The sequence below is a fragment of the Poecilia reticulata genome, linkage group LG20 (genome assembly GCF_000633615.1).
Source record: "Poecilia reticulata strain Guanapo linkage group LG20, Guppy_female_1.0+MT, whole genome shotgun sequence".
Classification (NCBI taxonomy): Eukaryota; Metazoa; Chordata; class Actinopteri; order Cyprinodontiformes; family Poeciliidae; genus Poecilia; species Poecilia reticulata.
Genome location: NC_024350.1, coordinates 7,020,962 through 7,046,322, shown reverse-complemented (window position 1 = coordinate 7,046,322; position 25,361 = coordinate 7,020,962). Strand labels below are relative to the sequence as shown.

General features: G+C 41.8%; 1 protein-coding gene across 1 annotated transcript in view; it reads left to right on the top strand.

The window, feature by feature from the left end:
* Window positions 1–245: 245 nt before the first annotated feature.
* The window catches only part of zeb1b (zinc finger E-box binding homeobox 1b), a 61,569-nt gene continuing 36,453 nt past the window's right edge, over window positions 246–25,361 (top strand). The window contains exon 1 of the mRNA XM_008438430.2: window positions 246–523. Coding sequence (XP_008436652.1) covers window positions 466–523 — 58 coding nt within the window. The 5' untranslated portion in view covers window positions 246–465. The remainder of the gene's footprint in view (window positions 524–25,361) is intronic.

The following is a 25,361-nucleotide window of genomic DNA, read 5'->3' as shown; positions in this document are numbered from 1 at the left end:
TTTTGTGAAAGGTGTACTAAACTGAGGTGTGGCCTCAAATTAATTTCTTCTTAGGGCCCCATACAACTTTTGGCCAGCCCAGTTTAGCAGGGTTTTTTTTTTTTGGGGGGGGGGGGGGGGGTTGGCTATTTTTTTTTATATTAACAATTCAAAACTATTACCACCACTAGGTAGCAGAACTACACCTTGAAAAAAAATTGTTACAGTGTGTTTTATACACACAGGACGTACACTGAGAGAGTAAGGCAGGTAACAGTACACAGACAGCCCCTCTACTCTCCCGCATTCAACGTGTTTCTGGGGGGGATAGGGGAAGGTAATGCCGTAAAGCTTTTTTGTCGTAAACCAGGTGCGGAGAAGAAGGGGAGGTGAAGGCAGCGAGGGAGGTGGTGGTGGAGGAGGAGGGGGAGAGGGGGTGAGAGAGGAGGTGACTCTCCGGCAGCATTTAGACACAACGAAAGGATCATGGCGGATGGCCCCAGGTGTAAGCGCAGAAAGCAGGCGAACCCGAGGAGGACCAACGGTGAGTAAAAACTACTTCCTACGAGGAGTTTTCCCTCTCCGGAGGCTCTTCTGTCGCCGGCTAATTTGACCGAAAAGTTCAGCAGTGTGTGAGCGCTGTTTTTCTGACGCTGAAAGTGGTGGGAAGTAGCGGTGTGGTGTACCGTTATACCTGGGTCGCGACTCTCCCCTCCGCCTAGCGGTCCGCCGCACTGGGGACCGTTATACGCGCACCTCACAGCGCTGGGAGCGCAGCGGCTCTTTCTGCTCACTTTACTCTCATTTATTCAGCCGAATAAACATTTAGCACCAGAAACCAGAGAGCATTCATTGATTTTAACCGTGTTTTGTCGAGTTAGGAAGCCCACCGTAAAACTCGGACCTGTTTCTGTTGGAAAACGGGATTAAACGCTACCTGGTTGTTCCTCAATGGTTATCTTAAAACAGTTTGGGTGAAGAAACAACATTACATTTAACCAGGTGTTTGTTTTGGAACGCTTTTGAAATTTGTTGTGCCGGAACAAATAGGAATACAACTGTTTAGTCCGCTCTTATTTAGTCCACTCCGAGCAGGTACAGGCTGTTGCTGAGCTACAAGAGGCGGACAAACTGCCTCGTTTCTGCCTTCCATTCGGCTGCTTTATATTAGTCCTATCGACGACACCACAGTTGCGTTTTAAATAAAACAAATTAAGAAGAAAAAACACCTATTTCGTGTTAAAGCTGGTTTTGAGCTGTCATTGTTTCGAACTCATTTGCATTTTTGCTCACATTGTTTCGGAAAAGTGTTTTCATTCAGTGACTTTTATTTTATTGTTGAAATGATAAAGTATGGAGTGAAAGCTCAGCAGAAAACACGGACGGGGTGACCGGGGTTCCGGAGAGCGAGGGATATCTCACGCGCTGTTTGAGCGCAGCCCATATAAGGAGAGCGGATCCTCTCCTGTCGCGCGACGGGAATCCTGATTCTCGTAGGACCACGGACCCGAGCGAACCAATACACGCGCTCAGTTTTCCCTTTTCTTTTCTGTTCTCGCTACATTTAGCCGATTTATGTATTTGTGAAGCTCTACGTGACTACGCTTACCTAAAAGGTGTGATATTAGTAGCTTTTGGGGGATTTTAAGTTATATTTGTGTAACACCAGTGTTAAATATTAAAATAAGTGCTATAAATATAAAATTTCCATTGTTTGCTCTTTATTACCCATGAATTTACTTGACGGAGGAAGTTGTTTTTTATCGAAGGGGTTCACTATCTTTCTGTCCGGCATGCGTTGGCCTGTATCGCCGGGTGTAACTCACAGGAACTGAGGTAACGCAGCTGTTTCGGTGTTGTTTCACTCACTGTGAGCCCATGTTGCTATAACAGTAATCCGTGGGTAGGGAAAAATGCGACCGCGTGGTGTTGTGTGTTGCGGGCTTGGCTGTCCTGGAAGTTTTCTGTGGACAGCAGCAGCAGAAGACTTAGGATTGTTTTTCTGCTCTGTTTTTACTCCTTTCTTGTCATATTTGACTATTTCTGTCTCTTAATGGGGGCTTTAAAACTATCTTTTGTTCATCGTACGGAATCTTTTAAAACTTTTTATTAGATCTTCTTTCTTGCACCTCTTTCTTTAAGTTAACTGTGTTTTATTAAACCTTTCAGAATATTGACAGAGCTCTATTGATATGCAAAGTCCCCCTTTTTTGACCAAACAGATGCCTTTTTCTGATGCTTTGCCCTTTTTTTGCTTCAAAGAGCTGTTAGGACTTCCCCCCTCCTCTGTGAGAGGCTGACAATCTGTCATGTAGATCAACTTCCCTGCATTTAAGTGAAGTGTTCTGGTCCTTATTGTCATTTCATCCATTTTTAAGCATCTTGTTTTGTTCTAAATATGCCACTAGTCTGGGTCCTTACGGGCAATGACTCAGCCAGGTTCCTGCCTGGCAAAAGGGGGGACACAAAGGGGCTGAGATCAAGGTGAGCTCCATTCTCGGACTGTAAACAGAGAGGTGTTAACAGCCTGCAGGACGACAGGTGTTTCCAGTCGCCTCCCCTTTCGTCGCCCAGTCGGACCTCCCCTCCCCTCCTCCATGGGGAGCAGCAACCATCCTCTGCAACGGTAATTTAATGCAGCAATTTGGGAATAGAGGAATGCACCCTGCATTAACATCCTTTGCAAAAATAAACAAGGCTGGACTGCTCTTTTTTAGAGAGTTCTCCACACTTTTATGCAGCCAGGTACAAGATTCTGGAAAAATGTGGAGTTTGACTTATAATGTACTTTACCAAGCTGGAGAAGAAAAAAGAAAATTGAACTTTTAAAATATTTTGATTCTCATCCCATTTTCTAAGCAGTGCATCCATCCATACATCCTACCTTCAATCCTTCTATCCATTATCTATCCATCTTCCTTACTTTCTGTGGTTTTCATTTTGAAATCTGACTACTTTAGAAATATGTGCCATACCTTCTAGAGCTCCACCAATAAATTGGCCCCGATTTTGCTTATTTTGGGTTATCTCATGGAAGAAACCAATCTTATCCACTTGTCTTATCTACCTCTGCAAAGGTCTGACAATCAACCACTGTCCCCTTTTGCTCTGCTATAAGAGAGACAGACCCGCCCACCAGGTCTCGTCTGCCCTTATCCAGACGAGGTTAACAATAGTTGCCAAACAGTTCCCAACTTAGCAACTTTTCACACAAAAAGAATTGCAAATAGGAACAGGCAGGTCAGGCTTTCCATATAGGTGATTGTTCAGAAAACTACAGTGCACCCCTAAAAACATTCCTAATGTAGTTCTCGATTTCTGCTTCACAAATTGTCTGACAGACTAATGACAAGTCTGGAAAACTATTAAATGTTGTGGAAAACATAAAAATGGATATTCCTAAATAAAACTCGAAGTATTGCTGTGGGACCTTAATTGCAAATCTACTTTTCAGTTAACAAGCGTCTGTTCTAGGAGACTTTTTCACCTGCATGTCGTTCTTGTATTTGACAAGTTACAGAATTTTGCCTAGAAGAATGTAGTAAGATGTTTATCTCATCTCTTCCTGACATCTACACACACAGTGAAAACCTACTGGGACTTAAAAAAAAGAAAATTTATGTAACGGTGTGGAGCATGGTTACCAGTGGTGAAACTCCGCTCCACCTAAGTCTCAGCTTGATCTCAGCTTTAGGGAGGACGGTGAGAGACAGTGGTGTATCCTTGGTGAGGGGGAACCTTTAGGACTATGGAGGAGGAGGTTGCCCACTCCTGCCTTCTAAAAGACATCTGTTTACATTTAAGGGGTCCACCCCGTCATGTGAGGAGTTTGGCAGAGGAGGAAATTTTTCATTTATCTCTCAGCTTTTCAGTGACTTCCTCAGTGAGCCGCATCTGAAAGTGCCAAGTAAGAAGAAAATCCCCCACAGTGCCTCAGTGCTCTCTCCGTCTCTCTCTTTCGCTCCCCTCGTTCCAGAGCAAGGGCTTTATTTTGGAGAATAGAGAGGGGCGGTGGGCAGGGAGGGAAGGTTAAGACACAGTAGCTAAGGGGGGCAGGTGGGAGGTGGCTGATTGCCCCCTGACCTGGGCACCCATGCGTTCTTAGAGTATGACTTCACTTTCCCCCCTCTGTGCCATTGTGTGGCTTCCAGCATGTCCAATTGTGTTTGTATTTAAGTCTGTTCAATGACGGGGGGATTCTGCACTCCCTTCCTTTCCTCTCTGACCCCTCCTCTTTTAAAGTGGGAGCTCCCTTTGCCCTGCAGAGGAACAGCGGCTGGGGGAGGCAGGAAGGGAGGGGGCGTACAACAGGTGACAAGTGGGGAAGCGTCTGCTTTGGCAGATGCGACGTATGATATGCAACTCATTGCATCTCGCGGTCAAAGCCATCCACTCTTATGTGTTGCCTCTAAGTTGTTTCTCATCAATCCGTGAAGATGGGAAAAGGTTTCCTGGTCAAACAGGGTGATGGACGAGCAGACTGGCATCTCTGCGGAGGCAGCTTAATGATTAGCTAACCCATGGAGGAGGAGAGCATTAGCCTATAAAAAGGTGCTCTCCCTTCATAAAGAGGGAGGTTTAAACCCCGAGTCAGTTTCAGTAACCCCCTTAACTGCGCTCGGATGTGCTTTATTGGGGTTTGTGTGGCTGAATGGCTAAATGAACCATTGTGAGTTTGGGGGCTTTCGTAAAGGGGGGAGCCTGAGGAGAAAGAGCCTAGTTACCTTTGCAGTTCGCCTGCTCTACCTCATACACTTTGAGCGGCAGAAGAAAAGGACCATTCAGCAGGCCCGGCATGGGGAGGGAGAGCCCTTTTCACACTCAGCTTGTGGGAAACTTCTCCACCACACTGTGTACGCCATTTGCATATGACCCATTCTTTCTGCAAAGGTCCCTGTGAGGGTGGAATCCGTGGAACGTTTGCAGAATTTTTTAAATCCTTCTCTCACGCAGTCTCCAAGCCTCTTGAGGACTTGCATTGCAGGGCTCAATGTGACTGTGGCTTCCACCTGAATATCAACACAGTCCCATCCAGGGCTCTTAATCTGTCATGTTTACATGGCCATGCAAAAGCATTCACACCATTTGAACATCTTCACAAGCAACAACAGTTTTGCAAGACTGACAGTTTCCCCCAGTCATTTTTCCTAAAAACTCATTCAGATGGAAACATCTGAACATGTGTTTTCAAGACTGGCCAAATCAAGATTGTAAATTTGATTTAAGGTGCATTCACACCAGCCCCGTTTAGTTCACTTTAATCAAACTTTAGTTCATTTGTCTAGAATGTCCGATTCGTTTGGAGAGGTGTGAATGTATCTTTGAACTATGAGGTGGACCAAAAAAGCAAACTCTGGTCCGCTTAAAAACATATATCTTAGCTTGATTGAAATTAACTGAAATGCACATGTGAATTCCAAGCAGACCAAAGACCACCCCAAATGCAGGAAATGAACTACAGAGCAAGGCATTCTGGGTAAATACAACCAAAACAAAGACCCCTGTCTAGCGCTAGCGGGAGAAATGGCACGTAGCCAAAGACAAAAGAGGAATCCTACAACTGCTAAAATTTGACACCACTCCAATTTTGCTTACATTTGATAAAGAAGGGTTAGGGTAACTCTTTTTTATGAAAGGGTTTTGCTAAACAAAAACTTCTTCAAAACTTTTGAACTTCTTCAAAAGTTTTGTTTAGCAAAGCTAATGTTTATGATTAGTGCTTGTACATGTGAGGCTCCCTGTGCTTCCTCAGCTCTCGGAACAGTCCATATACCTAACCGTTGCCCCCCAATCCTCCTCCCCTTTTTACACTCACACAGTCACCCCATAATAGCCACGTAAATAGCCCACCCCCCTTCACAGTGCAAAAAATCATCTTGGTGGCGTAGAAATCGGAGCTGCCTGCCTGGCGTGACACAACATCTACATCGACATGCTTCTGGTGGTCCAGAAAGATGTGCTGACCCCTAAACAAAGATCCTCGCTCAGTTACCTGTGTAATCTAAACCAAATGAGCAGAAAGGACTCCTTACTGAGGAGACAAGCGAGACGACATCTTTTTATTCTTATATGTTTTCCCTAAACCAATATTAGTCACCAGCTCCCTCCCTCAGTCCTTCCCTGACAGATACTCTCAGTAGCATGTGTACTTGAGGGAGAGATTACGTTCAAATTGCCATCCGTGCGGAGATAAATATGTGTGCGCAGTGTGTTGATGTGTGTTTTAATCATGTGTTTGGTGGCCCCTCCGGGTCTGTCTGCACACCCCTCCTTGTCCCCACGTCGTGACCACCCCCTCTGTCTCCACCCTGCTCGAGGTCCTCAATGGAGCGGTTAATGAAAAAGACCGGACCAACACAATAGGCAGAAGGCGGGCACGGCGAGGGGCTTTTCCCATCACAACCCTCTGCTGTAGCTCCAGCTCAGAACATCTGATTGCTTTAGTCTTACCTCCATTACATGCTGGATGTCTCATGCCTTTTAGATGGGCTTGACCTTACGGTGGTCTCACGGCGTGTTTGTCTACGTCGATGAAACGAGATGACAGGAGATGAAGACTAATCCACTGTCATGCCTGGCGCTTTGAAAACAGCCTAGCCTGGAGTTTTGCCAGCCCTTTATGATGACCGTATTGATTTTCCTCTCCATAGCACACAGAACTGATAATGGCCCTCCTGAGGGGCCACACATTCATATTCACATCCCGATCCCAGTTGCACAACGTTGCCGTGACGTCCCAGGGGCCGCAGTGACTAACAGATTCACTACTCCGTCCTGGAAACTTATTGAACAAGCCAGGCCTAATGATAGCTGCTGCAGGGGAAAAAAGAAAACCCTTAGTCACTGTGTTTGGTAGACAGAGGGAACGCCGACTGCGACGCTGAATGTCAACATGGATAAACATCCACACAGGATTAATGAGAGAAGAATGGACAGGCTGAACCAAGAGGGAGGGGAGCATGCAGCATCCACTTTGCCCCATTTAACCCATGAGTGATTCATTGAGGTCCCCCACGCATGGAACTACACAAAGGTAGAGGGAGAATGATGGAGGCACCCCAGAAAAAATACTGTAGTTAGACCTAGAATTATACAACTCATTAAATCAGCAAGATATTAAAACTTTTGGATTAATGTGATAATGTTAGATAGTAGAGGTGCTCTGACAAATCTGTGGGCTAATAAATCGGCTCGATTTGCCAAATTTTTGGTGATCAGCAATTGGCCACATGAGAAATCAATCTTGTCTACCTCCACAAAGGTCTGAAATTCACCCACTGTCCCCTTTCGCTCTACTGTGAACACTACAAAAACACAAAATATAGTTTCTACTTCAAATATCTTAGGACACTTGAAATAAGAGAAAACTAATTTACAGGTAACTTTTCTGCAAATATAGGAGCTTGTTTATAGAAAATAATTCCTTAATATTGATTTTAAAAAAGTACTAGTTCCATTAGCAGTATTTTCACTTATGGGAAAATGTTTTGTTATAAGTGAAATAATTTACCAATAAAATCAATATTAAAGGAATTATTTTTCTTAAAACAAGCTCCTATCTTGCTGGAAAGTTACTTTTAAGTTAGTCTTCTGTTATTTCAAATGTATTTTTTTTAACTAGACCAGGTCAGGCTTTTTAAAGATCAGTGATCAGCCAGAAAACTGCAATTGGTGCACTCCTATTTGGAAGTATGGTTATAGAAATTACTTAGACACGGTTGGCAGTGCTGGTTACAGAATAAGAGTACCACACAGCATGACGCTGCTACTGCCATGTTTCCATCTTAGTGATGACGGGTTCAAACTGAGTTCAGAGTTAGCATGGGCTACTGTCACCTGAACTGGATGTCCATGTCTTAGTTGGTTTGCAATTGTGTCATACTCTTTTTTGGGCGTGCGGGGGGGAATTTTCAGAATAAGACTTATTGGTTATTACATACCTTTTGTCACAGTTATACTTTTTAGATTTTGATGTGCTGAACCCACATGTAGGTCTTACATCATAAAGCACACCTGTCCTGGCTTAGCTCACCCCCTACCAACATTCAGGTGTTTCTAGGCAAAACACACCAACACCTTCTTTACCTCCTCTTTCTTAAAACGTTTGCCAACATGTCGTTGAAGCACGGCCGTCCTGTTCAGAGTCAGACAACATTCTTAACGATGTTGCCTTCCGACATTACGCAACACTCATCGTCGGTGGTGCAACCAGTAAACACATGCATTTGTCCCAGTATGAATTCCCACTATGCCACTGCATCTCCATCTCCAGAGTCCCGTCATTTCTATCCCCGGCAGCTGCCTCGGCCCCGGCTCTCTGGCTGCAGCAGGTGCTGAAGGCATGCAGCAACTCAGCTATACAGCACTCATAAATAACACCTGACAAAAAATATGAGCAAGCCAGCACTGCAGCCAGAGCGAGGAGAGACGGGACGATTGAAAGTTTCCCCCAGCTGGGTGGGGTAGATGTTCAGAACAGTAAAACACTAAAAAATGTGAATGCTGTCCTTCTGAGATTCCCGCTATCCTCAAGGCTAACTTATCCATAAAACGTCTATGCAAATTTTTTTTTACTAAATGGATCTCTAGGAAACCCAAGGCCAGCTCTAAGTGACTGGTTAAGTGGGGATTTATATTTGAAGGAAGGAGTGTTATCTTTTCTGTAATTAAGATGTAAGAGCTTGGAACAATGTTAATTGTGCTCTAAAAGCAGTTGAAGAGGTCAGAGAAGAATTTCTATGCACACCTTTACAATCCTCATCAGTAATGAAGCAGCACTCAGAATAAATGAAGCCATAAATCTTCCTCTGATCAAGGCCTGTTAATGAACAAAGTTCAAAATGAAACTGGCACTCTGTGTCTGTCATTTTCTGCCCCTCAAATCCACACACATACACATACGCACACACACACATGCAGACATCCTGCCTCATCAGAAGCTATCGATCAGCCTCTCGGGGCGAAGGTTAGTTTGTCATTTTCTCTTACCTCACCATGAACAAAACCAGGAAGCGCGTGAGAGATTACGGCCCAGGATGCAACCTGAAAGCCCTTTATCTCTGTGAAAACAAGAGGCTTCCTGCAGACCTGCTCCCATCCAGGACACCCCCCTCCAATCCCCTCACCGACCCCTTCCTTCACCCGGCTGGCCCCCCGGCACCTGTGGCAGCCTATTTAGGGATCCTCATCAAGGATCAGGGGCTGTGGAAACTACAAACCGAGGGGGGCACAAAACATGAAAGCCTTGAAAAAAGAACTTGCCCTTTTAGATATGGTAAAGAAAATACTACAGATTCATGGTAACAAGTCAAAATTAAAACAAAATTGTTGGTTTAACTTGAGTTTAATTTGAAACAGAAACACACCTGTTATTCCCAGTGTTTGTAAAGTAATCTTCCATTATTAATAATAATAATTCTGTTTTATTGACAGGCTTCGAATCAAGAGCCACTTGATCTAATCTTTCTGCGTTCCATGAACGGCACTTTACTAATTGCTATCTGCTACAATAGACAACTACACTCTTTGTTATGGATAATATTGCTAGGAATGCATAATATGAAAATTTGGGCATTATCAATATTCAATAATACAATTGCTGTTATGGTTGATAAACGATATTTACTGAAAATATATTTATTATATATTTTAACACCCTTTTGACACCTTGAAAAAACACCACTTCACTGACTTGACCTGCTTCTCTGCTTCAGTTAAACTACCCACAATCCTGTGCTGCATCACTATCACTGTCATATGACCAAATAAATACCACATGACCACTCCACCTACAAAACAAACAGCCACAAAATGGATTACATCAGTTAATAATATCAACCTAGCTTTATTTATTGAACTGATAACCATGTTAAAATGGCTGATATCAGCAGATACTTATGTTAATGCCTATATATTGTGTATCTCTGATTATTAAGGAGTGATGAAACCCGAGTTCTTTTTCTTGTCAAGAGATAGCTTAGATTCATTCAGGCCCAGAAAAAATTAGCTAAATGAGCTAAACGGAGAAAAGCAAAGTTGTTCGGTTTCACCTTTTGGACTTTTCAACAACTATTGGAACAAACTGGAATTGGAAATGTTGGTATCCTGTCAATCTTAGTGTTAGAGTTTTATGTTTTAAGGAATACATACATGAATCATTGTAGTAATGCTAGCTGTTAGCATTACTACACACATGGTAATCTCTTATTTAAGATGCTAAAGCTAGTTTAAAATCAGAAAACTCTTACTGATTGTCACCTCTTGCACAGAAGTGTGGTATCACCTTTGCCACGCTTCTGTGGTTGCTTTGGACGCAAAGCAACTTTGCGTCCAAAGCAACTTTAACACAATTCCAATTTTTCGCTGAAATTCTTTTTTTATTATTTTGAATGGGCATTCCATACTACTAAATAAATGTATGAACTTCATACAGCAGTGCGCTTGTGTACAGAAATAATTAATAATGGACGCTGCCGTCTATGGATCGATTTTGAAATTGTTGAGCAATGGTAGCCAACAATGTCATCACAAGATCATAACAATACAAAGAAAGCTAAGAAAAAAGAAAGCACAACTAAAAACAGCATTTTCTAGAGCATTGACTGCAACTTCTGTAGAGGAGCTGTTTGGATGTGTAGTCAGGTGATGTAAAAGTCAGATAGGATTGGGGGAAAAAGATCAGAATTGGGCTGTTCAGACCACTGCAAAGAAGTCAGATACAGGTCACATACTGACAAAAGGAAAAAAAAAATCAGATATGGGTCATACTTGCCTGCTAAGTGGACATAGTATAATATTAATAATTAGTGGTTGCTCATGACAACAAGACTAGAAAAATCTATTTTGAATTCCATCTTTTTGTTGTATACCTTCAAGAGAAATCATCAATTCATCCAGATCATCACAGGGTGACATTGTTTTGGACTTTGGGAAGATGTCAAGAGTACCCAGTGAGAACCCACATATGCTCTGGGAGAATATGCAAACTCCATGCTAACAGATAACACCTTTCTCTATGTTCTGCACAAAGTGAAAAAAAAGCTTAACTAAAACCAATAACTGTTTAAAATTGTGGTATAAAACAATAGTGTTAACCGGCTCAGACACAATATCGTTGAACAAAGTTTCCCCACTTTTACAGGGTCACTGTAAAGGACAACTGATAAGCACTACTTAATAATTTTCCATGACTGATGATGTCTGAAGCAGATCACTTCAGTTTAGGTGTTGTAAACTACTTTACATTACCTTCATGACCCATAAACCTTGTTGGCTAGTTTTCTTTTGTTAGCATCTGGAAACACTTTCCTTCTCCTTTAAGTTTCTGCCCCAGCTGGCAGGGGTGGTTTGTCTCGACATTAGTCTGCCTTGAATTTCAATGATCCCCCCCAGCCCCCATCACCCCAATCACCCCAAACCTCCCCCCCCCTGCTCTTATTATGCCATAGCTGCTAACTGGCTCCTATTCACTGCAGTGTCCTGACTGCCCATAGGGACCTAGATAAACAAGGGCCATTCAGTCCCCTCCTGCCCACCTCGGCCTCTTCTTGTTTCGCTGCCAGCCTTCAACCTCGACCCCCCCCACTCCGCCCTGTCGCAGGCGGGCTCTGTGCCATTACTGACTCTGCCTCACACCGGATGCAATCCAAGGGATTAACCCGGGACCGGTGAGGTATCTGTGACCAGGACGGCCTCCGTGTGTTTGTGTTAGAAGGTAGAGAGTGTGAGGGAGGGGGGGCGGTTATCTGTGGGTGTGGTAGGATGATGCAGGCCTGGCCGACTTCCTGTTGTTACAGTCCATCAGGGGAGCTCAAGGGGGTGGGGGTTGAGAGGGGGGGTGCTCCCATGAGATTACCCCGTGAGAGTCACATGGTTGGAGACTTTGTTTTTCTCTATTTATTTACTTTTTTTATCCGGCGGTGACTTGGTTTGTCAAATGTAGTTTGCTGAGAATGTTACTAATCTTTACCTTAACTCTGACCCGAATGTGAACTTTCTCTCATTATTTATTTATTTTTTCTTTTGGAATGAGTTTTCTTTCCTCTGTTCTGATCCAGAGATCTCCAAGGAAAACCTCCTGTCTCCCTGGGGGGCCCCTATCATTCTCCCTCTATCTCTCCTAACCAGATGTTTAAAAGCTACTTGTTTATTTACCCCATGGAAGCCATTTTGATTGATGCAACCATAAAACTCTGCCTGCGACACCACATGTCTCTTTAATACAGCACAGAATAATACAAACTGAAGTTACATTCAAGTACAATGAAGAGGAACACTGCAAAAACACTATATTTTACCAAGTATTTCTTGTCTAGTTTCTAGTGCAAATAGGGGTTGGTGATATGAGCTATAAGTTTTATGATATTTTGTGGCACTTTTATGATAACAATAAATGAGACAATAAGAACTATTTATATCTACTTTTCTAGGTAACTGCATGGCACAGCAATCATAGCCCCACAAGCACAAATACTTTTCTTGAAAAACAAACCTATTTGTTATACACTTCTTTAGAACACTAGTCACATTAAGAAGGTGTGATTTGTATCACCTATTAGCACCCAGCAACTTCATTTAATCATATTTTCAAATTGATTTATATCTGTTGATGTTGTCATTGAACAAACAGCGGAGAAAACAGCAAAAATAACACCAACAATACGGACAGTTTTGGGCAATTTCAAAAATTTTTAATTGGAATTTTCAACGTTAAACCACAATAAATTATAAACAAAACAATAAATGCCAACCCCTAAGTGCAAAAATCTAAGTAAAAATAAGATAAAACTAATGTACAAGTAGCTTATCAGCAAGATATAAGAGCTTGTTTCAAGTCAATAATTCCTTAATATTGATGAAACAGTGCTAGTTACTATCTCCAGCTAACGTTCCGGGCGAGAAGTGGGGTACACCCTGCACCCCTCCCGACCCAAGTAGGGACAACGGTGTTAGAAAATGGTTGGATAGATGGACAGTTCTAGTTCCACTGGCAGAAAATATCACTTATAACATGGGAAAAATGTCTTAAGCACATAAAAACATAACTTCAAATTAAAACCTGTAAACTAACTTGCCAGTGGAAGTAGTATTTTTTCATCGATATTAAGGAGTGATTTATTTAAAACAAGCGTCTAAATCCTGCTGAAAAGTTGCTTTTAAATTAGTTTGGTCTTATTTTTAAGTGTATTAAGGTATTTACACTACAGACTGAACACAAAAAACTTGGTAAGATCTTGTGTTTTTGCAGTGAGGTCGCCTCTGTGGTAACGTCTAACCAACCTCCATCGTTCTGTCCGACTCGGGCAGCTAATGTTCTAAGCGAGCGGCCCCCCTGACAATTAGGTAGAATCGGGACGGTGGCAGTGACACAGCGTCTAGAACAGTGTTTCTCAACCTTTTTTGGGCCAGTTCCCCCCTAGCCTTTATCCAGGTCCCTCACCGCCCCCCACCAAAGAATTTGCAGGCTACTTTGCACTGACCATTATTTTATTATTAATATAACTATCACTATTGTAGATGTTTTGATTTGTATGCTTGTTTCTATATTTATCATCAAGAAAATTCCCAGAGAACAAAAAAGTCATGGGAATAGAAATTTTTTTCACAGGTGTCTACGAAAAATGCAATGAACATTCAAGTTAAAATTGGTAGGCCTAACAGCAGCCAGTCAGAGTGGAAAAATATTCTTATTCTTTTCCATTTTCTAGTTGTTAAATATTCTACAAAATGACCAGATAAAAGATGTACAAGATGCCAGTTTAAACTTTGAACTATTTACAAAACGACTGAGCTCTGCAACATTAAAACATGGATAGAACTGTAACTACATTAATCATAACTCTTCTTCTCTTCAGTGTTTGTCTGTTTCTGGTGGTGCAGCTCTGTGCTGCCTTCAGGAGAATGGGACATCAAAGTATCATCCATAAAATTTCACCCACATAGCATTTATTGTGCAAACCAGAGCTTTCAGTGGAAAAACAAAAGTTTCAGGTCCTTCCAATGCCATACAAATATGAGACAGAAACATGGATCATATCTTTATATAGATCTGTCTATTGATTTATAGATTAATAGTTTTACTGGACAGAAACTACAAAGAATAAATCTGGTTCTTAATCAAATCCTAATGAGTCAAATAAAAAGTGTCATGGAGTCATCAGACTCATGACATAAACACTGACATGAAAAATAATATTGAAGAAATAAATATATCAAATCTAATTAAAAACATAAATAAGTGATAAGTTATTTACTGTTATGGTCTATAAGATATTTATTCTAAGTATTAGATGTGGTCTCAACAAACCCATGGCACTTCAACAATATTATTTTACCTTTTATCTGGAAATAGTGTGTTTATTCTTGCCATACAGTCCTCTGTATTAATTATTGCTCGAAAGGTCTTGCCATACCAGTTTATTCCTCTGTATTTACTTTACTTTCTTAGTTTATTCTTGCATTTTGCTCTTCATTCATTTCCATTTAGTTTAATTTGATTAGTATTATCCTCTCTTGGTTTATTGCTATGTCCACTTTAGTTTCTGTCCTGTTGCTACATTTATTTTATCATTTATTGACGCTACTCACCACCAATAATATTCACTCATCACCTGCTGCGTTGTCTAATCGTTGTGTTTTTCACATCATGTGTTGATTTTTCACTGTTTAGCGGCGGTTTCTCTGTTTTTATGTCATAATTCACATCTAGTTCGTCGCTCCGTTTTATGTCCCGCTTCTCCTGTTTCAGAGTTTTGCGCGATGTGAACGTCTTATTTTTTTAAGCCCCTAAGGTGCAGGGCGGTCGGGAAGCGTATCGATGGGGGAAAGACAGACTGACATAAACCTTTTAAAACAACGGAAATGCATTCTGATTATTGAAATTTAAAAGTGCTGTGTTGTTCTATCACCTCCGTTTCATACCGAACCACTTACAGCTCCGGTGTTAACGCTATAAGGTGAACGCTCTCTATCGTGGTATCACCCAGGGAGGGATTTCTTTATTTAAATGGGTTCATTTTTCAGAGGGATACACAGTGAGGGCATCGTGATTTTAGCTACCAGTAGCAGGAGAACGGAGCTGCGCCAAGAAGCTAACAGAAGCTAACAAACACTGAATAGAAGAAGAGCTGCCATCAATACAGTTGCAGCCAAGCATGGTTTAATGTTACACAATACAGTTTTACCAAGTTGCTCAAAGTCTAAACTGGCATTGTTGGGCATTTAAGGTGTAAAGTTTACCTTCGACCAAACGCCCCCAAAAGGCATCCCAGCGCCCCCCTTTTGTAAAAATTTACGCCAGCGCCCCCTGCCGTCCTCTGAACACCCCCTGGGGGGGCGGTACCGCCCACGTTGAGAACCGCTAGTCTAGACAGACGTCTAATGCCAAGGAATCTCAACCAGAGCCAGAGAAGACGCAAAGAGACTCTCAGGTTTATCAAGACGTAACAAGTTGCTGGGTCTTATTTGAGGAAAGCTTTACATCTGCTTGGCTGAGAGGACTAATAACTGTATTGTCCCATGACAGATAACGTAGATGTAAAGCTGTTTATTGTTGATGATTGAGGCATGCACCGTCCTTAGGGAGCTTATCCCTCAGGCAGGGCCGGCTGCATTTTTTTAAAGCCAGCGTTCAAACAGACGAGCCCTGTGATCAACAAGCAGATTAAACGATTAATAAAACATACATCACAACATATAGGGAGGCCCCTCAGTGGTTGTTTGCTATTAATATACAAATATGGAGGATTAGTGTCTGCTGTCTGCGTGGCCGTGGAGAGGGGATTAGGGTCCTGGTCCAGACAGATTGGATTTAATGTGAGTGTAAGACTAAACGATGGAAGCGCCACAAAGCCCTCATGTATGTACAGGCTGATCTCTGCTCTCTGGCTCTGATGCAGTCGCATCCTGTTTGTGTTTGTGGATCAGTTACATCCAGCAACGGCGCACTGGTTAGGGGTCAACTGTGGCACAAAATCCTGCTTTTGTTGCATGTTAATTAGGGTGGAGATAATAACCTTCAGAAAATTATCTCAGTGTTTACAGAAAGGAAAGGTGATTATTACAGTCACCCACTCTTTTAGACAAGCAATATTAAGTAAAATCAACTTTTTTGAGTTTTACGTCATATTATGCTAGTCCCTCATCAAAAACATACCTTGATTGTGGCTTTGATTTTGTTTGAGAAATCCTTTTATCTTCTTCAGACGTCTTCGGGATGCAACTCCTCCTTGGAGCTTCTTCAGACTGGACAGCAGCAATTAGCAAAACACCTGGTGGAAGTTCATGATGTAGGAGTTACTTGTCAAAGCAACATTGGTAAAAATGTTGTTAAAAGGGTTAATAGAGGAGCAATGTTTGATGACTTACTGAGGGCGGAGCTTCAGAAAGAGCAGAAGTTTTTAAAGAGACAGAGGCCCAATCTCAAGGCATTAAATTACAAAGTAAAATTTCCTTTGTAATAACTGAAGGCCACAGAGTTACCTGATTGTACTATAAAATGGCTTTATGACCCTGGAAAATACATAATACCACCTCTTAAAGAAGCAGATAAAGTCATTGTTATATCACAGGTTTTTAACTGGACCGCAAAATTTTATATCATCCTTTGTATATCCTCGTTCTTATATTTGTGTCTTCGTGAGGCTCTTTGTGACTTTAATGTCTGTAATAGATTCTATAGAAGTACATTTGATGTACTATGATGTTACCTAACTGTAACTCTGAGTTTGAAACTTAGAAGTATAGACTATAGATTAACTATTAAATAATGTTATAGTTGACTTGATGTGTTTCTTTCGTGGAATACACCATTCTGCTCACTACAGGGTATCAGCAGAAGTTTGACAAGCTGAAATTAGCTGGCTAATTAGTCACGCTACCAGCTGAGGTAGCCAGACTGCAGTCAGACACTTTACGAACAGTGTGACCCTAAAGTTCTGATGAGTTTGTCTTCAAAACTGAGGGAATGAGGGAATAGTGTGTTTTCAGCCAGCTCTATGTTTGACATACTGGGATAAAAAAAAAAAGAGTAAAAAGCAGCACTTTGTCTGGCACTTTATTAAAGGACTTTAAATTGTAGGAATAGTATGAAGAAAAACTTTAGCAGTATCTATATTGAACCGTTTCAAATCTTTTGGTAAAGTTTGAGCCCTCTTCCTCATCAATTTGTCCCATACCATGGTAGATTCAAAATGTCTCTTTCAAACAAGTTACAATGAATAGAATGTGGATTTGCTGAGATACTAGTCTAACTTTTCTGACATTGAGCCTCTGTCATTGAATCAGCAAACAGGATAACATCAACCAGTGACACTGACACAGATGCTCCTGTTGTAAAAGGTTAGTGTAAAACCAACAAGATTTATCTTCCATGGATAAGTAGACAAGAAGTCACAAAGCTACCTACCTAAAAATAATGTCATTAACAAATTTATTTGCACTGAGATGGAAGGTTTTATGTCATGTTTTTGCAAACTTGTGATAAAGGGCTCGAATTTGATCATCTTTGCTGAGATAAAAGGAAAAATAAATGAATAACACAATCACTGCCAGCTCAGTTCTACAACCGCTGCACCCTTAATAACATGGTCCACATAAACCACAGTCCGCTACATACCTTGGTTTTGGGTCACATTTTGGTACATTTTCAGGAGTACAGAAAAAGGGAACAAATGCTAGGTTTTTTTTTCTTTGCTTGCTTTGAACAGAAAATAACCATCGCAGACAAGAAAACCACTCTTGTTACCAAGGAAGCTCTGAGTTAGCAGGCTGCATAGAACAACCCAGGATTTGTCAACAGCCTAACATTGATGATGTCATAAAATGTGTATTAAAAAAATAACATAAAATGAGTTGGCTTATATTGGCTGTCTTAAATTTTAAGCAAAACAAAGGACAAATCATAACTGAATTTCCTAGAGTAAAAAAATTCAACAAATTGAATGTTGCTCTGCTTTGGTGTGGAGGCCTTGAGAACAGGGGTTCTTAACCTTTTTGATAAGGGAACAACTTTTTGACCTGAGGCCTGTTTGAGATTTAACAATCTCATAGCTTACTTAATTGACCTCTCTTTGGTTTGATTTATATTCCAAGTCTAAATCAAGCCTACATGCAGTTTAACAACTCTAATAAACATTTATTTATCAGGTGAATGTAAACCTTTACATCCAAAATTCTGAATATACTAACAATTCGCAACAACTGGGATGTCAAGGTACTTTCTAAGACAAACAGTTCTGTTTCATGGAATGTTGTTTTAGTCCAACTCAGTCCAATTCATTTCAGCACAATCCAGTTGTACAGATTTAGATACAAACATCAGACTTATATAGTAGACCGGCATATAGTCTGATGAAAGTTGTCAATTTCTACGAGGATTAGTTGATAAACTCCCCAGAGTAGATCTCTGAAAGAGGTTTGTTTTCCATCCAAACTTCCTCTCCATGTGCCTCTATTGTTAACCCATAGCTTTTGAGAAACTAAGTCCAAACTCTGGCTGAAGTAAAGGTGAGTGAACGCACAGGCCCGAGCAAACCTTCAGTGGGCACAGAAATGACTAAAACCAACCCAGGCTGCAGAAAGGAAAACATGTGTAGTATCCTATCCTGCAGATGTCCTATAGATAGTGGCTGGTGTGCATGTCCTTTACCTGTTTTAACATGCAGCGCACACACGCGCACACACACACATGCACACATTTTCAAATGCAGGCAGGGCTGCTTATCCCCAAGGGCGCCCAGCTAAAGGAGAGAGATCCCCTTAATCATGTCCCTGTCCCACATCCTCGTTATCAGACACGATTAATGAGCTCTCCATTAATGAAAAAAACTGGAGGTTCCAGCCCCTCCTGCAAGAGGGACAGGGAGGGTGCTAAGAGTAAATGCTCCCCAGGTGCACTGACATCATCTTGCAAGGTGGACGTGATAGCTGTCAAAGTGCTCCTTTGTTAAGGAACGACCAGACATTGGCGTTCATTGAGGTTGCCCCGTCTCTGTACCTGTTTTGGACCGTTCAGAGCCAACATCTGGGGTGTGATCCGCTTTGGCCTTTGTACATCTGTCTTCCCCTTTTGTGTGCGGTGGTTATATGCTGTTAGGTGGGGAGGCAGGGGATGAGGAGAGCTCAATGAGACGGTGGGAGAGCAGGAGAGGGGGGCGAGGAGAGGGCGGCAGGTGCAACAGACACCCGGCGCAATCACCGGCACTCGGCAAAACCGGCGACAGGAAATCAACGTCGTCTTGGCAACCTGGCACTATCGATTAAGCACGGCCGTCTCCAAGCTCACGTCATGGTCCTGGTGGAAATGACTCTGTGTTGGGTTTCAGGGAGAGGAGGGGGGTCAGGAGAAAAAGGAGTAGCAGAGGAAGAAAGATGATTGTGTCTCCATTTCCGCCTTAAGTAAACATTTTGTTCATCTCCACGTTGCCGTGAATTACTTTCAGATTTACGACTTGTTGTCCCAAAGCCACCTCTCCCATCGAGGCCTTCACAGGGCTGTGCTAACATTTAACATGGCCGTGTCTCTGTGAGGACAGTTCTCCCAGAGTTTCAATTGTAGACTCATAAGGCTTTGAGTTTTCTTTCTCCACAGGACAATCACGTTGCTGGGCAGAGCCCTGGAGGATTGTGATTACACCATAATTGTACTCTGAAGTGATGTAGTTGCATAAGCTCTGTGTACAAGTAATCAATATGCAGCATTGATTTGGTAGGAGTAGTTCTGGCTGATTCTGCACTTACTTTACGTACAACACGTTTCTTTTTATTTCTTGCTTTCTCTGCTGGTATCAGCTGTTTTGGTGGGTAAGACTGGCAGGTATCACACTTCTTATTTAGCCCTGAAAAGTATGGAATTTAATTGAATCATTTTCCAACTTTGGATAAGGGTGGAAAAGATAAAAATTTATATAATGTTTTACATTATATAATTTTTTTTTGTATTATGGAAATGGGTTTTAAATTAAAGATGCACTGACTGAAAATTTGTAGCTGATCTGCAGTTTTTGATCTTTCACTTCTAATTTTAGCACATTGCAAATTCTCTGTTAGAGAAATAAGATGAAGCCAAACAACAACTTTCAAATAGCATTTTAAATATATTAATTAGATTAGTGAAATCATATGAATCAAACTTTACTATTCTAGAAAATAAACAAAATGATGTTGAGTTGAAATTTTTAGCTGTCTTTAAAATATTTTATTAGTGATTTATAGTGGCTCAGAATGGTCAATAAAACGCAAAAGCAGCAACAGAATCTATGCTAAAACAGAAAGTATGCTAAACTTGTTAGCATAGCTTCTGTTTTAGCTGTGTTGGTTTGTTGCAGCTTTTCTTGTTGTAGCTTTGTGTTGTGTTGTTGTGTTTTATTGTTGCGTAGTGACGTTTTGTTGTAACATTGTTGACTTTGTTGTTGTGTTGTGACTTTTTGTTGTTGTCTTGTTACTTTTGCATTTTGTTAACCTTCTGGGCCACAGCACAGAACAGGGTATCTTGGTGTGATTCATTTGGCCTTTATGTTATCTACTGAAAGTCTTACTCTCTTGCAGCCTGGTTGAATCACAGCCATATCGTAGGAAATACATTCCTATGCGACCTGACTTTAATTCTTTTAAACACAGTATCAGTGCTGTTGTTTGCATGCCTGGTGCACCTTAGGTACAATGTGTTTTTACTCTTTACTTCAAATTTAAATGATTTCCTTTATCCATTTGCTTTCATAAATCCCAACTCTGTTTCCCCCCTGTGACTCATTTATGATATTGGATTTTGAGGTAATGACAGATAAATGAATTTTTTTTAGAAACCAAACAGAGCTCAGAGTTCTGTTTTTGTATGCTTACAAATAATAAAGCCCAGCTACTGTATATGGATTGTAATGTCAGAAGTATGCGGTGAAATATCCAGAATGTTTTAGAAACTGCAAGAAAATCTAAAATACAAAATTTTGAATACAAAAATTGTAGGAATTCTAAATTATTTCACCCAGTCTTATGTCCCCACCTGGAGTGTGACCTGGACACTTTTTAGTTGTAGAAGCTGTGTTGATGGAGATTTACTGCTATTTCTTGTCTGCTGGTGGAGTGTGTGTGTGTGTGTGTGTGTGCGTGCATACGTGCATGCGTGTGTGTGTGTGTGTGTGTGTGTGTGCAGGGGTGCGTGTGGGTGTGTGTGTTTGTGCGTGTGTGTGTGTGCAAAAGTGCATTCATACATACCATGGGGGTAACAGCACAAAAACGCTCCCTGTCCTTGTCCCACTCTGTTGCTTCCTCCTACCTTCTGTGGTCAGTGAACAGAGCCGTCCTCTGTCCGGCCATCATGTGGGTTTTACAGCCCTGTTAACCCTCAGCTATCTCCTCCACCAGGCTCTGCATGTTGTTCCAGGCAGGCCTTCACTCACAAACCCTGTTATGAAATTTTTCCTCAACAACAAGGAAGCAATTTTGGAAGTCACTTTTTTTTGTCTGAAATCAACCTTTAAATGGTTATGATGGCAGTAACTGAGTTTCCATTAACTAAAATAATTGCGCAAATTGAAATTATTAAAATAAATTTGCTTGATAGAAACATGCCAATTTGGAGAAAACAAAAAACCCTCAGGTTTTTGATAAAAAAGTTTCTGTCCTAGGCTAAGGTAGTTCTTTGGCTGCAATGAAATAGATGTATTTGATAAAACTGCAATGGAAACTTTTTTCGCATCACACCAGTCACGTGTGCTTAACAACCGGATGTTACTACTGGTGGAAAAGAAGAAGACGACCAGAAGTAGCAGGATGACGTTTGTTTTGGAGGTGGTTTGGACAATCTTCAGTCGACTCCACCAGAGCTCCCACAGCATCACACAGTTCATAAAAAGTTTTGTCACCTTGAATCCACTGTTCTTCTGCCAAATCACAGACAATTATGTCCTCAAAACGCTGCATACGTAGCCGCTCCCAAGTAGGTGGAGCTTGTCACTCCAGCGCCAGAGTGAGACGCCAAGATCTCTTCTGATTGGCTGATAGATGATGACGTTAGTGTCGCAACTGAACTATTAATATATTCATGTAACTTTTTACATCCATCGCTGCCATTGTTTTTAATGACTTATAGCGTGACTAGCTTGTCTTAATTTAATTTCTTTTGTAATGGAAACACCACTAAGGCAAATTAGTCTTTTTTCATCATTAGCAGAAAACGGACAAATATTTGCACACATCAGTAATCAAAACGCAACTCATTATGACTCCTTACGTCTACATTAAGCAGCACTTTCAGCCACTGCCTGAATCAGCTGGACTTGCTCAGGTTAATAAAACAGAGGTTTTAATCTAATTAAGCTAGAACTACGTGTATCGTCCACAGCCAGCACAGAGTTATGTCTTCCATGACTGCAGGGGCGCCAAACGTCCCCACCCTCCTCTCATCTCTCTTTATTTGAGCCTATTCTGGGCCGGGCTAATGTGGCGAGTGAGTCAGCGGGTCATTAGGGCGCGCAGACAGCACTCTGCCGGAGGCCGCAGGAGCCAGTCAGTCTAATGATGAGGCCAGTGAGCGCTCAGGACGTCCTACTATGGTCCCGTCCAATTAGGGACCTCCGGCCCCGCCTTGTCATCGCTTCTCTCTTACCAATCCTGGATTATTTCATCCCTGATCTCGTATTTTACATCAGGGCCAATTTCTGCGTGACTGCACTCACATGTTCATGTTTCACACATGTGAGAGGCCGACTGAGCAGGAATGTAAACATGGCATCTAAATAAACTGATGTGTGTGGCAGAGAGGGATGCAGGAACAGCAGGACAGTAAATGTTCTGAATCAGGATGAATGTTCTGATGAGGATTGTTGTGGTTTGGATAGAAGCGGCGGGCCTGGGAAAGGAGCCACCCTCCCTCTCTCGGCAACACCTTATCTCCACTCTAAAATAAGATGCTCTCATGGCGGGTCACATGGCACCAGCACTGGCTCCTCAAATACCTCAGCAGCTCCACACTCAGAATGTGGCTCTGCTTTTATTATTCTCTTTATTTTCTTTAAAGACAAAAAAAAACTGCCTCATCACAATCACTGCCACTGTCAGCAAACACTCACTGTATTGCTGGAGCTTTTTCACATTCGGTCACATCAGAACCATAAACTGACAGATTATTTAGGGGATTTCACAGGATACATAACTTTTATTAATGTATTATTTTACTAGTACAAATTTAAAAAGTGTTACATGAATTTCTAGTCTAGTTCCAAGACTATTTATGTATCAAGTCAATATTTTGTAAGACCACCTCTGGTCTTTTTGGGCATATTTCTACCAAAATAAAATCTTCTTCTTCCTATAAAAACAGTTCAATCTCAATCAAACTGCACAAACATCAAATTTCAAATCTTACCATATATTCTCAATTGGATTTGGGTCTGACCTTTGACTAGATCATTTTAACACATGCATGTTCAATTCTAGCTTTGCCTGTAGGTTTCGAGTTGTTGACGCTCCACTTCAGTCTCACATCTCTTTATTTATTTGTGGTTTTTATTGCTTTTACTGTTTTTTACCATTTTTACTGCAAAGCAGTTTGTGACTGCTCACCTACTGACATGCAGACCTGCCCACCTGGTTACGAATGCATATCAGCCGTTAACTATAGTCACTGCACTGTTGCTAACTTAGAAAATGTATTGCTATATGTAGTGACTTTTCAGGCAAGTAAATCCAGCTGCTCCCAATGTATTATAAGCATGGTCGGCCACCAGGCTTTACTAGCCTCTCCACCAGGCTAAGCACACTTTGTTTATTTTGAAAAAGGTTTTTTATAACAGTGACAGTAAAGACTGATTAAGTTGGTTCATAGTTTATACATTTAACTGCAATTGCACCTGTACATTATCCTCACACACTATTATTTCTAAATTATGGTGCCCGCTTATGCACCTCAGAATTTTAGTTGTTTTTCAAATTTTTTACATACAAAAGCATGGTGAGCCAGGCGTAATGCAAGCGACTCGTGAACAGCGGCCTCTGTTCCAGACACTGCTGTCACAAGTTCCCGGCCTGTTGACCTTTCCCACATGTCTTCCCCCTCTCACACAACCCACTTTCTTACTTCAATTTTTATTTTTATTTTTTTGGTCAGTAGAGCCAAAAAATCATTCAAAAAAAAGAAATGAAAAAAAACATGGTTGGCTGCCAGTGGACTGACCCCAGCACCCCATAATTGAAATCAGCAAATCAGGCTTTTTAAAGATCAGCAATTGGCCAGAAAACTGCAATCTGTGCGCTGCTAGTGTGAAGCCTTGCCTACTGAAAGGCAGACACACCACTCTAATGCTGAAGATGATCTAATAACCACACTTCAAGAAAGCTTCAGGCTTCTCAGCAGCTTTTTCACTGCAATGATCCAAGAAAATCTTTTTCTTTTGTTTAGTTTTTTTGTTCCACTGCTGGTTTCTTGAGCCCCTCCTCCTGCTCCTCCAGGCGGGGTTTGATGTGGTGACCTGACTGTTGAGCACAGGTGGTGCTGGCTGCTGCCACCACCAGCTCTCTGGCTGCTGGAAGTCAGGGCAGGTGGAAGCCATTATGGCTGCCTTGGAGGTACAGCAGACTGGCAGCGTCAGGAGTTCAGCATCTGTTCCCAATCCTCTATATGTGCCAACTGACAACTGTCACACAGTGCCTCACTAACCATGGCTACCTTGGATCCTTCTCCCTCAGAGATCTTGCTCTCAAACTTGTTTCTTAGATCCCCCTCTTTTTTCCTTCTTTTCCTCAGGTTGCTGTTCCTCTGTTTTTTCTTTTTTCTCTCGTTTTTTCCACTGCCTTTCATTTTCTTCTGAGGTGGATCAAAGGGACGAGGTCTGCGGAGGCGTATGGAACCAGACTCCAAGTCAACAAGTAGCTTTTTTTTTTTTTTTAGCGTCTCAGAAAAATCCCCCTCATCTGCTGCATGTATAGTTAAGGTACCCGGTAGAATTCGGTGTGTCCAAACAGCAGTGTTCAGTGTTGATGTCTTCTTCTGCTCTCCCCCCCCCCCATCGTCTGCCCCTCCTATCCTCCAGCGTCAGGCAGAGAGCCAGAGGTGCTGAACAGAACCTCCACCCTCATCCTTTATTCATCCCTCCATTCCAGAGATAAACGGCTGCAGGGACACAGTCCTTCATACATAACCAATGAGAGGCCGTGGATGAAACACGCCCTCTGACACCGTGTGACAACACAGGCTTTATGGCACTGCTGGAAATATGATGTTAATACGGTGCACATAAGTATTCATACCTGGAGAATGATTTCACAAACCACACTGTGTTTTATTAGGATTTAGATGGATGGATGGATGGATGGATGGATGGATGGATGGATGGATGGATGGATGGATGGATGGATGGATGGATGGATGGATGGATGGATGGATGGAT